General features: G+C 53.6%; 1 protein-coding gene across 1 annotated transcript in view; it reads left to right on the top strand.

Annotated features, from left to right (window-relative positions):
* The window catches only part of DYSF (dysferlin), a gene marked incomplete in the record, with an annotated part of 243,950 nt that overhangs the window by 160,006 nt on the left and 71,444 nt on the right, over nucleotides 1-12,500 (top strand). Inside the window, 5 exon segments of the mRNA XM_027772968.1 lie at nucleotides 2,193-2,294; nucleotides 2,426-2,587; nucleotides 3,664-3,829; nucleotides 4,301-4,377; nucleotides 11,027-11,089. Of these exon segments, the coding sequence (XP_027628769.1) occupies nucleotides 2,193-2,294; nucleotides 2,426-2,587; nucleotides 3,664-3,829; nucleotides 4,301-4,377; nucleotides 11,027-11,089 (570 nt within the window).

Here is a 12,500-nt window from a genome sequence, read left to right as displayed (position 1 = left end):
CCAGCCCTACACATCATCCCCCAGCCCTGCATAGTACCCCCCCAGCCCTGCACATCACCCCCAGCCCTGCATGTCATCCCTCAGCCCTGCACATTATCCCCCAGCCCTGCACATTACCCCCCAGCCCTGCACGTCACCCCTCCCAGCCCTGCACACCACCCCACCCCCAGCCCTGCACATCACCCTTCCTTCTCAACCAGGCAGGCACGTAGGTGTTTCCTACATGTCATCTGTGTTGTGGGTCTGGAGGAAACAAATGAGTTTCTTCGCTTTGTGCCCTGGCGACTTAAGGATAGTTAGAAGGTCAGTGTTCTTCTGGATGATGCTTCCGATGACTCGGATACACCACCCTGGGAAGATCAACACCAACACCAGTGGTGAAAACAATGGTACCGGCCACGACTTCAGTAATAAGTACAGTCCCAGTCATTTGTTAAGCCCTCCTGTGTGCCAGGTACTCTACATTTGTCCTCTTACTTAATTCTCACAGCAACTTCCAAAGCTGATATTTCCCTGGATCTGTATATGAGGATGCTGAATCACAGAGGCTGAGGGCTGTGCCCCAGTCAGACAGCTAGGAGGTAGCAGAGTGGGCACCAGAGTTGAAGCGGTCTGATCTAGAACTGAGCTCCTTACCACTTTAGGTCAGGGAAGCGTGGCGTCATCAGGGTGTCACTAGGCAAGAGTGCCAGCCTGGGCTGGCTGTGAAGTGATCCACGAGGGGTGAGGAAGCTAGAATTTTTCTCTAATCCAAATGCTCCCACCATCTACAACAGAGCATCTGTAAACAGATATTCCATCCTTTCCAAAGGAATTCACAGCAAGTCACTTGGTCGAGGAATCCGATGTTTCCATTGTTTATTATGAGATTCAAGGGTGCTTCACAGCCTTTTAATTAGAGCTGACATTTCCTGAGTGTGAGGGTCTCCACGTATGGATGTACAGGTTGGGCACTGCACAAGGCCGCTATGTCTTAGGGAATGCAATTTCTCGCAAAGAAATCATGTTTTGTTTATTATAACAAACTTCCAGTAGGTGGCAGTAAAGTGTCTTGTTCTAATAAACTTGCAAAATACAAGGATTTTCTGACATAGAAATAAAGAGTCGTAAGAAAGGAACGTCTTTCTCCAATTATCATGAAGGCGCCACATGGACTAGTGGTCTTATTAAGAGTTTACAGGCACTCTTCTAAATATTATGCAGGTATTAACTTTGTCAAGACTCACACTAACCTTTAGACGTTGATAACTCTTGCTAACAATTTTATAGATGGAAAAAAAAAAAAAAAAAACTGAGCTGTAAAGAGGTGAAATAACAGTGGTAGAACCAGAATTCACACCCAGAGCCTGGGTTTCTAACCACCTGATGGGTAGTTAGTCACCTGACCCATGCAAGTACTGCCCCCTTGCCCTGCTCTGCTTCCCCGTGAAGTTCTTTGTGATCATTGGGGATTCTTGCCCAAGTCTTTTGGGCACACCCTCAGTAGGTCAGAGTCGATGCAAGCTGCACTCATCTCTGCTCTGCGATAGTGAGGGAGCCTTCACAACAGGGTCCTGTGGTGGTCTGGGGAAGATGGGCACTTACATTCCTCCAGTTTGTAAACTGCTCTTTTCTCGCTGGCTCATGGTGCAAGTGTTCTGGCCTCTTGGGGATGGGGTGGGGCAGGGTAAGGTGGAGGTTTGGGGCTGGGAGGGGCCTGGGTACAGGTATGAAGTGGGGATGAAACACCAGGCAGCTGGTGAGCCAGAAGAGTCTGAGTCAGGGGCAGGAGAACATGGGGAAGGGCACATGGTCCTTTCTAGGGCTGAAAGGGGCTGGAGTGGATGTGCCAGGGTGGACTGGGCAGTGCACACGTGTGTACACATGTGTATATGCGTGTGTCCCAGTGTATGTGCTGGGGAGGGGAGACCTGAGCAGCTCTTTGGTGCATTGGAGGCTGCATTACGGGAGCAGAGGGAGACATGGGATTCGCCTGAGACAGGGTGACCTAAGCCCTGCTGGAGGTACTTGAATTGGGATCCTGGAGAAGGTGGTGCTGGCAAAAATGCTCTTGCAAGTGGGTTTTTGCCTGCCTGTTGGCCCACTTCTGTGTCTTTGCCTCTCTGTGCGTGTCATTTCTCTGTCCCGACTGTCCTCCTTTCTTGTCTTCACCGTGTTCTTCCTCCCACCTTTGTCTCTATGCTGCCTGGCAGTCAGAGGACACAGACCTGCCCTATCCGCCACCCCAGAGGGAGGCCAATGTCTACATGGTTCCCCAGAACATCAAGCCAGCCCTGCAGCGCACCGCAATTGAGGTGAGCCCAGGGGAGGGGTGCTGGGGTAGACAGAACCCTGGCCCTGGCCCTGGCCTGGCCCTTCCAGTTCCCTGTCCCAACCTTTCCTGGGGCCTGGGGCCTTCCCAGTCACTCTCCTTCTGTGTGCCCAGATCCTGGCCTGGGGCCTGCGGAACATGAAGAGCTACCAGTTGGCCAATATTGCTTCCCCCAGCCTCGTAGTGGAGTGCGGGGGCCAGACGGTGCAGTCCTGTGTCATCAGGAACCTCCGGAAGAATCCCAACTTCGATGTTTGTACCCTCTTCATGGAAGTGGTAAGCCCCCCTCCTAGCTGTTCACTCCAGGGTTCTGGGGAATGCAATTTCCCATGGCCTAGGGAACCCTGCAGGTGGGCTCTAACTCCCAGGGGATCTCTTCTGCCTCACTTTCCTGTGAAAAAGAAGAGGGAATGCTCAGGCTCTCCCTGCTGGAAGAGTTCCGGCCTGTGAGCAGCACCACGGGGCCAGTTTGTGCCCTCCATCCAGACCCCGGATCAGCAGAAGTCCCACAGAGCCATCCTGTGGCTGTTTTCCCATGTGGGCAGGTTTCAGCCCCAGAGCTGCCTTCAGGGACCTCCCAGGACTCTGACCCTCAGTGATTCTTCCAAACCTTCCCTGACCGGGTCCCCCCAACCCCAGCCTGAACCCCCAGGGAGGAGCTCATTCCCACAGCCTTTGGGCCCCGCAGCCCTCCCCAGCTCCCTGGGCTGCCTGGACCTAGTGGCCGGAGCAAGGCAAGTCTGAGGAAAGGAAAATGGTTTGCAAGATGAAAGTGCTATAGAAATTCCAGGCCCAGTGGCTGTCAACAGGAGCCTCCTCTTGGCTGAGCCCAAGCCGCCACTGAAGGAGAGGGCCAAAGCCGCCACTGAAGGAGAGCATATAAATTATTTCAAGTTGTGTTCAAAGTGCTTTTGGGGTGGTGGGGGGAGAAGAATCTGCATCCATAAGCCAACTCTTGAGTATCCACTTGGGGGGGACTGTCTGCAAGAACTGTTGAGTTCCGGGCCAATTCCTCTCTCCTCTTCTCCCCCTCCCCAGCCATGAGGCTTCAGGGAAAGCAGACTTGCTTTCACTTCGGCCTGAACTGAATGTATTTGGAAGGTAAAGCTGTGGGGAACAGCCAGCCTCTGTACACAGCACTCAGGAGGCAGACAGAAAAGGTGTGTGCTTCTGCTCCCTTGGGAGCTCTAGGGCTTGGCTGGCCGCCATCTTGGATTTATGGCTTTTGGAGATTATCAGCAAGTTCTTCCACACTTTCTGCTCCTTGAGCTTGTTCTGTGAAGAAGGGCCCTCCATCCTTCTCCTGGGATTTCTCAGAGATGGGTCCAGAGCTTCTCTCTTTCTCCAACCAGATGCTGCCCAGGGAGGAGCTCTACTGTCCCCCCATTGTGATCAAGGTCATTGACAACCGCCAGTTTGGCCGCCGACCTGTGGTGGGCCAATGTACCATCCGCTCCCTGGAGAGCTTCTTGTGTGACCCTTACTCTGAAGAGAGTCCCTCTCCACAGGGCGGCCCAGGTAAGGGAGGGCTGTGATGGGGAGGGCCAGAGCAGAGGGGGCTCCTAGGCAGTGCACTTCCCAGCTGAGGTGTGTCCTGAGCCCTTCTATCACTGGGGCCAGAGTGAGAAGCAGCTTCTGCTCAGTCCCACCTGCAGGGTGGGAGCCTCCCATGCTTGGCTCTGGACTGGGCACACTGGGAGCAGGGGGCAGTACCTGTGAGAACTGAGGGGTGAGGGCTCAAAGTGGGGACAGTGAGAGGAGTTGAGGGAGAAAGAAAGGGAGGGAGACAGTGAGCAGGGAGGAAAGAGAGGATGTGAGGAGAAGAGGGGGAAAGAAAACAGGGAGAACTGGCCAGGAGGAGGAGATAGACAGATAGAGATGTGGGAGGCTGAGGGGTCTTCTCTCAGTTCCCTGCTGAGCCTTGGGGCTGGTGAAGGGTGGGCCCCTGGAGCAGCCCCTCTTAGACCTGGACACTGCTCTTCCCTCTAGACGATGTGAGCCTACTCAGTCCTGGGGAAGACGTGCTCATCGACATTGACGACAAGCAGCCTCTCATCCCCATCCAGGTAGGAGGGGCCCTGTGTCCCTGGGAAAGACACTGGCCCCGCAGGAGTTGGCCTGGACTGCCCGACTCTCCACTCTTCATCTCTTCCACTCCTCCCCACACTCTCGTTTCACCCAGCCTCATAAAACATCTCCCCTCACACCCAGGGGGCTGAGCACTGCATCGTGGACGAACTTGATGGGAGCTTTCAGGCTGAGGGAGGGGTGGTCTTCTGGGCAAGACCCAGTCCTTTTTCCCGGAAGCAAGCATATGCAACACATGGCCTTTCTATCTTGGGAGCCACATAGAGGGTTGCTCCCTGTGGGTCACCCAGTAAATGGGGGTGGAGGAGCAAAAGAAAGAGAAGGAAGACAGGGGAGGAGGGACTGGGCAGTCTCTGGGGCCCTTCTCAACAGGCCTCTTCTTAGGGGCAAGATTCTTCTATAGGCTTGTGCTGGCTAGTGCCCTGGAGGCAGTCTAGAAAGATGGGGCTATGTCTAAGCCACATGCCCCCATCCCTAGGAACAAGAGGGGAGAAGGGCAGGAGAAGGGTATTACTCTGAGCCATTCCAACCTGGGTGGAGGTAAGAGTCATCCTTTGGCTGTATACTCAGCAACCTAGGGCCAGCTGGTGACTCATGCACCAGTGTCAAAGAGCATGGCAGAAGGCTCTTGAGGAAGAGCACTCCCCCTACCTCGGGCTGGAGTGGCTCTGGCTCCTATAGGGCTGAGACCACCCAGTCCTGCAGTGGACATGAGAAAGGCCTTACTGTGGGCACCAGCCTTGAATTTGCTGTCCACCCCAGCTGTCACACTTCTCTCTGGGCTTTGCAGATGCTGGTCACACCCCTGGCACCCTGGGACTCCCAGAGCTTCTGGGCTGCCAGAGGCAAGGCCTCCCAGTCTTCTTAGACACACTTGTGTCAAAGTACCTGCAGCCTGTGTACCTGGGGATGGGCTGGCACTTCAGGTGGTCTCTGTGTTCTTTAAACCACAATCCATATTAGTCCCGGGGCAAGAGAACAGCCTTAGGTGTGCTGGGTTAGGCTGAGGAGCCTTGAAACTCGGCTTTGAAGTTATCGCTGGAGACGTGATTCCACACCAGTGCTTTCCCCTCACATGTTGGGTTGTTTTCTGCTTTTTTCTCACTTTCTGTCACTTTTAGAGGAGCATCTTTGGCACTTAACCCTGGGGCCTCGGTGTTGCCAGGAGAGGTCTTGCTCTGAGGTTTCACTGCTGTTCAGAGTCCTCAGAAGTCCCAGGCTCTCCATCTCTCTAGGCTTTGTGCTGTCCAGACCCCACTGGCCCTTCTTCCTGCTGGGGAGGCCTTCTGTCTCTGCTCTGTTGGCCAACTCCAGTCCATTCTGTAAGACTTAACTTGGGCTTGGGCACTGCTTCAAAGGGGTCTTCCCTGGCTCCTCCTCCCCGGGTCCTGGAAGACTGGTCCCTGTCTCAGTCTCTGCACCTGCCTTCAGTCCTGCTTGCTTCTGCACATGGCTGCCTCTTCCCAGGACTGAGCTCAGGGCAGCCACTGGGGCGCCTTCTCCTTGCTGTCCTCAGCGCCCGGCACAGGGTCTACCATGAGCTTATTGGAGGTGTTCAGTGAAGGTCTGTCTGGATGGGCATATGGTGGTTGGGTGAATGGATGGATGGATGAATTGATTGCCTGTTCACTGTCTGTGTGGGCCCTAGGAAGAACCTCTCTTGGCTGGGGAGTACTCAAATAGAAATTTTCAGAGGACCTTATGTGAAATTTGGCTAAACTCAGTGCTAGTACCTTCTAGGCTGGTTGGGTGTTTAGAGCTTGTCAGACGACATGCCCCAAACCCTGGACTGCCGGATCCTGGTTCTCGATCTCCACCCCTCTAAGGGCCTGTCTGAGACTGCAGGGAAAAGCAGGGCTTGCCCAGCAGGGTTTTCGTTCTGTACGTGTTGCCCTCAAAATGTCTACGGACTCACAAGAGGAGGAACTGTTTTGTCCATGCTGGCTGCAAGCACAGCCAGAGGCAGACGGTGAGGAGGCCTGGTCTGGCTACCCTCCCGGTGTTGACATGAGGGAACTGGGGCTGGGGGCTGAACCAGAGCCAGGCCTGTGCTCTTTGTGGGAGTACACAGCCACTCTAACTAGAGCTGCTGGCCAGATGTGAGGGTGGGGAGCCAGATCTAGGCCCCTGGAGCTGCACCTACACGGGGAGGGGCTGGGCCTCATCTGCCCTACCAGGTGGGCAGGGAGAAGGAGAAGTGAGAGTGGCCTGCCCTGGTGGAGGGGGCTAGGGCCTTGCCCACAATGAGCTCTCAGTCTGCCAGAGGAAATAGCCCTGTTCTCAAGGAGGCCCAAGCCCAGAGAGAGCAGTCATGGTCCCGAGGAGCCCTGGCCCTCTGGGGAAACCCCCAGTCTGGCATCTGACTTTATATTGTGTGTCCATCTGCCATCCGTTGATCTGAACTGACCGATTCGGGAAATCTCTCACTGCCTCCACCTCTCATGCACATTGCTTGGCACTTGGTGGACTGGGCACTCCAAGGCTGATCGAGAAGCCATGGATTCCAGTTCCAGCAGTTTTCCAGATAAGTTTGGTTGGGCTCTCTTCCCTCATCCCTCCCCCGAGCACAGATAGAATGAAGGCCCTGGGCTTTGGGGGCTGGGGGTTCAGAAAGTCCGGCCAGAATTTGGATTTTGCCTGGCTGCTGTTGGCTCAACTATTTCTCACAGCCCCACTGGTGGGCTCACCAAGTCCTGGATGTGAATCCAGCTGAGGGCTCTCCAGCTCCAACCTGCCCTGGCCAAATGTGGCCTTTCGCCTTGGTCTCCTCCCATCTCTTCTCTTACTTACACTTCTCTGTGCTCCTGAGGGCTTCTAATGGCCTGCCTAAGTCCTGGGATGAGCCCACCACTCATTTAGTAAATGTCCCTGAGATGTTTTCCTGAAGCTCAGGCCATGGGCTGCCACTCATAAGGAAGCCCCTCTCAGGTTTCTAGAGATGTTTGGGTTCGTGCCCAGAGTGGCCAGTTGAGGAAATGATGCAAATTATAAGGCAGATCTGTTTGCTCCTGGGCTCTTAGGTCAGTGCCCAGTTCTGGGGTAAGGAGGGTCCTGCTTGGGTGGGTGCCTGAGCTCTTGAACTGCTCTCCATGGTGGGAGCGAGGGAGAGCTGGGAAGAGAGGCGCTGATGCATGTTAACTCCATAGGTGGTTCTTGGACTGTGTAGCTGTCCTTTGCATAGGCCTCAGACTGGTGGCCTGGGGCGGGGAGTGGAGTGAGTGTGTATGGTGTGTGCATGTGAGTGTACAGAAGAGGCGGGGAGGTGAGAGGAGGTGTGCATGCCAGCTCCAGAGGGCATTGGAGGGAGCTTCGTCCAGGTGTGGCAGTGGCATGGCGGCAATGGTGGCCTTGACTTTTCACTTCCAGAAAGCAGGACTGGGTGTGTCATTAGACAGCAAGTGGAGAGGCACCATCTTCCATCGCTTCTCTGTCTTAAAAGGATCCCATTCATTTTTCTCTAATAATAAAGGTGATATGTGTTTATTACGTAAAATTTGGGCAATGTAGAAAAATAATGGGCAAATAGGTATTACCTCCAACAAAACTCACAGTCTAAATGCACCGCTAGCAACATTTCATTCTCTATCCTCTTCCCCCGGGTTCCCCTTGCTATCTCTGATTCTGTCTCTGATTCTGATCCATTTCTATCTTTTTATTTTTTTAAGAATTATTTTATTTAATTTTAAATTTATTATTATTATTATTTTAAATTTGACCAGAGAGACACACAGAGAGAGACATTGAGAAAACAAGCCGCCAGGTCAGAGACTTGAACCATGGTCAGCCATGTGGCGGTTAAGTCCAGTGCCTTAACCACCACACCACCTACCGGCCCCCATTTCAACCTTTAAGACAAAATTGGGGTTTTTGTTGCCTAACTCATTCTTTTCGTTGAACTACAATAGTTCCTTGTGTTATGTTGTGAAGATGGGAAAATACCCCGTGCAGGAATGGAGAGCATGCCACCAGCTCCCAACGTCTCCTATGGAAGGTCTTAAAACTCAAAACCAGGCTGTGCCCCACACATTGCCCACACGCCGCCTGCCTTTCAGGCACTGCCCCAGAGCCTGCTGCAGTGTTCAGGCACTCTTGCCTAGTGTTCTGAGACATCAGGGTGTGTCTGTGGGGGGGGGGGCTCAGTTTAAGTCTCCAGAGAAGGGGGGGTCCTGGGGGTGGGTGATGCAGGTGTTGAGCAGGGGTACAGAGTGGGAGGACACCGGGGAGTCCTAACTGCAGTGTTGGGAGGTGAGAGGTGGCGAGCAGAGGAGTGATGCCCAAGGGAGAAGTTTGAGGAACAAGGGCACCAGCGTCCTGGCCTCTCCTGGCCCTGCAGGCCCTTGCAGGGGTGGAGAGGGCCATCATGGCAGGTCGAAGAGCCATGGCGAAGGCTCGGCGGGACTCTGTATGTGTGTATGTGTGCATAGAGGTGATGTGTGTGTGGGATGTGTTAGAGGTGGTGTGTGTGTGTGTGTGTGTGTGTGTGTGTGTGTGTGTGTGTGTAGTGGGCGCGGGGGTTAGAGGGGCAGGGCGGGTTGTAACAACTTCTATGGTTCTCATCATGTGCTGCCCTTCACGACTGCACCTTATAAGCAGAGTGGAGTCTCCTGCATGTGTACATTGTCTGGCCAGCTCACTCAGCACCTCCTGTTCCCTGTACCCACCTCCATCCTCTATATCCATCCCCATGGCAGTCACCCTCTTCCCTTTTTAGAGAGGGACAGCTTTGTTCAGGGGTAGTGGTTAACCACAGTTCAAGTCCTGGACCCTGTGGCTTGAAACTCACATTAGGGGTGTGTGTGTGTGTGTGTGTGTGTGTGTGTGTGTGTAGTGGGCGCGGGGGTTAGTGAGGCAGGAGGGTGTGCAGGAGGATCAGAAGGTCGCACAGAACGTTCCTCATGTCATGGGTGTGGCATTGGGGCAGGTTCCAGATTCCCAGGCTCCCAGGCTCCCAGGCCCATGGTAATTTTGAGCCTGCCACTCCAGTTATAGGCTCTGGGACGCCGTGAAGGTGGGAACGTGCTCCCAGAAACGGAGTGGCAAATTATGCCTGAGTCCCAAAGGGGAACGTGTAATTTCTGAAGCTGGAGCAGATCTTTGGAGCACTATGTTTAGCTTTATTTTTTCTCCCTTTCGCTCTGGTGAACTGCCGGTTTCCCTCTCACCTTTCTAAAAAGGAACTGTATTAAAAATAACAATAAGGCTTCTGTGGGGTTTAGGATGTGAATGGGAGGGGCAGAGCTGCTGCCTGGCCAGCTTGGGGCTGCATGTAGAGTTCATCCAGTCTACTCCAGGGGTCACCACACCCACAGCATTGGCCAGCGCTCCAGAACCACCCAGGGGCCATTCTGTCTCCTGCCCATGCTTCTGACCCTAAGCAGCCCCAAGGGACCTCCTCATGATGCCCCCTTCACAGAACAGGTGTGGCCATGAGTCCTAGCCTTGCCTCCAGTCCAGGTCCCAGCGTGGCTTCATCTTCCATGTTTCTCTGAGCCCTTTGTGACCCCCAAAAGAGTGCTGCTTCCAGGATCTTCCAGTTGAGGAAGTGGGGACAGCTAGGGGTTTATCCTCATGGAGTCCTCCCACAGCCCCTTGCTGAGGCTCAGAGGCAAAGAGTCTAGCCCTGGAGCTCTGGGTCCCAGCTGGGCTCTTTGCCACTCTGGCTTTACCCTCGTTTGCCCCTTCCTCATTGCCTGCCTTCCTGAGCCAGTTGCTCTTTCTCGTGCGGGGCTCCTTCCTTCTTCCTCCCTCTCTGCCTTCGCATGTGCTATTTCCTCTGCCCAGGACACAACTCCTTGCCTTCACCACCTCCTGGACACGTGCTCCTTCACCCAGAGCCTCTGGCTCTCTTCCGGATGCTTGCAGTGGCCTCTGATCAAGTCTCCTTGCCTCCAGGCTGACCCTGAGTCTGACACACAGCACTAATCCACGGTACTGGCAGGTTGCAGGCAGGACTGAGGCCCAGAGAGGGGGCAGAAAGTCATTTGTGGCGTAGAGATGACAGGTTGGATGATAGGAATCTGAAAGTACCGCCTATATAGGGTTTTGGGGGAAGCACATGATGCCCTGGTTCTTGTCCTTGGAGAGAGAAACTGAGAAATCCGCACTAGCTTAGGAGCCAGGCTGGAAGGGACGCCATGGCTTAGCTGTTAGAAGAAGCCATCAGGATGAAGGGAGCAGGAGTGTCACTAAAATGGGCGGGTTTGGGAAAGGCAGGGAGGGTGTGTGAGAGAGGGCCGGTTATGGTGCCCAGGGCAGTGAGGGAATGCCAAATGCGGGTATTGGCTGAGCCTGGTGTGTGGGGGTTACCTTGTGCTGGGCCCACGGCCAGTGTCCCATTCATTCACCTGTCCTCACCGCTGTCCTGGAAGGTGGGCTTTGTGCACGTTCTCCAGAGGGGGATGCTGATTCAGAGAGATCGAGGGGCTCGGCCAAGGTCACACAGCTGGTGAGGTGGATGGAGTCAGGGTTATTGGACTTCAAAGCACGTGTTCTTCCTGCAACTCTTGCACCCTCCCTGGAGGAGAGCGGAGGGAGCCTGGTTGGAGAGTGCTACTTCCTTGGGGTCATCCAGCCTTCCCCAAAGTGGGATCTCCAGTCTTACTGCTAACCAGTTTGTTTAATTTATAGCTTGCGGATGGTCTTTCGAGCTTGGCCCCCACTAACATGGCATCTTCTCCATCCAGTCCTCATGTATGTATTGTTTACCTATTTGTGGGATTCTTGATTTCCCTTTGGGGGCTGGGGGTGGGGCACAAGATCTTAGGAGGGAAACAGAGGAGGGGACAGTGGGTGAGAAGAAAGGAGGTATTTTCTGAGTTCCTGCAGAAAACAGTCACGTTTGTCCCATGCACTGACAGAGGGGTAGGAGAAAGCTATGAGGGAGATCCTCAGAAATGGACACCCTCCCTGGGACGTGCTTCATCCTGTTTACCTGTGTGAAGGCTGGGGAATTAGATGGGCCCTCTGGGTCTGCAGAAACAAGGAAGTCTCTGGATTAGACCCTGACTTCTGAGACATTAGGGGCCTCTGTGTGGACACCCCTGTTATCTTCCGTACTTCTTGGGACGTGCTTCATCCTGTTTACCTGTGTGAAGGCTGGGGAATTAGATGGGCCCTCTGGGCCTGCAGAAACAAGGAAGTCTCTGGATTAGACCCTGACTTCTGAGACATTAGGGGCCTCTGTGGACAACCGTAGGCCCCCGTTTTCTGTTCCTCCCAGATGCTAGAAGCGTGTGAGATGGAGGAACTCCGGCTGCCCCTGCAGATTCTGAGAGGGCTGCTTGGGCCGGTGGTCAGCTCCTTCAGTTTCTAGCAAGACTGCTTTCTGCTCAACCTGGTTTTCTAGGTGTGATCTTTCTGGGTTGGGGGTTGCTCTGAGAATATGACTTGGGTGCTTAGCCTTCAGCGTGTGCCCATGACGTCCAAGCTCAGCCCAGTGGGAGCCCCTGACCTGCTGAGGAGCCGTAAGAGATGTGACCTGCCCAAAGGCAGCTTAGTCACAGTTTAAAGGGGGTGGCATTGCTGTGCTGAGGTTCTTATGGCCTTCTAGGAGAAGCAATATATATATTTATTATTATTTTTCTTGATTATCTTGTAGGAGATATGGAAAACCACAAAGTATAAGGCAGAAAGTTAAAATCATTGTATTGTTACAAAAGAGAAGGAACAATAACATTTGATGTGCTTGTATCTTTATATATTTTTTATACACGTGTGTACGTTTTTCAAAAGTAGCATCATGGGGTCCAGCAGATGGCGTAGTGGTTATATCACTGGACTCCCACCTGGCTGACTGCTGTTCGAGTCCTGGACGTGTGGTTTAAAACTCATGCTGGACATGTGTGCATGTGTGCCCAAGATCCTGAGAGGAGAAGGGATTGCAGTGTGGCCATCTCCCACCCCCTGCCCCCGGGGATAATTTCTCACTTTCTCTCTCACTGTCTCTGTCTCTCTGGAAAGCCCATGTGCCCTAAGGCAAAAACCTCTTTAAAAAATTAGCATCATATTGTACTATTTTAGAATCTGAATTTTTGTTTTTCTTTAGTTTGCTACAGGGTGTGTGGGTTTGCCAGAGAGAGAGAGAGAGAGAGAGAGAGAGAGA

Source organism: Tupaia chinensis, unplaced genomic scaffold (assembly GCF_000334495.1).
Source record: "Tupaia chinensis unplaced genomic scaffold, TupChi_1.0 Scaffold000316_1, whole genome shotgun sequence".
In the NCBI taxonomy this organism is placed as follows: domain Eukaryota; kingdom Metazoa; phylum Chordata; class Mammalia; order Scandentia; family Tupaiidae; genus Tupaia; species Tupaia belangeri.
The sequence above is the reverse complement of the archived record's forward strand: the minus strand, read 5'-3'. Positions and strand labels throughout refer to the sequence as shown.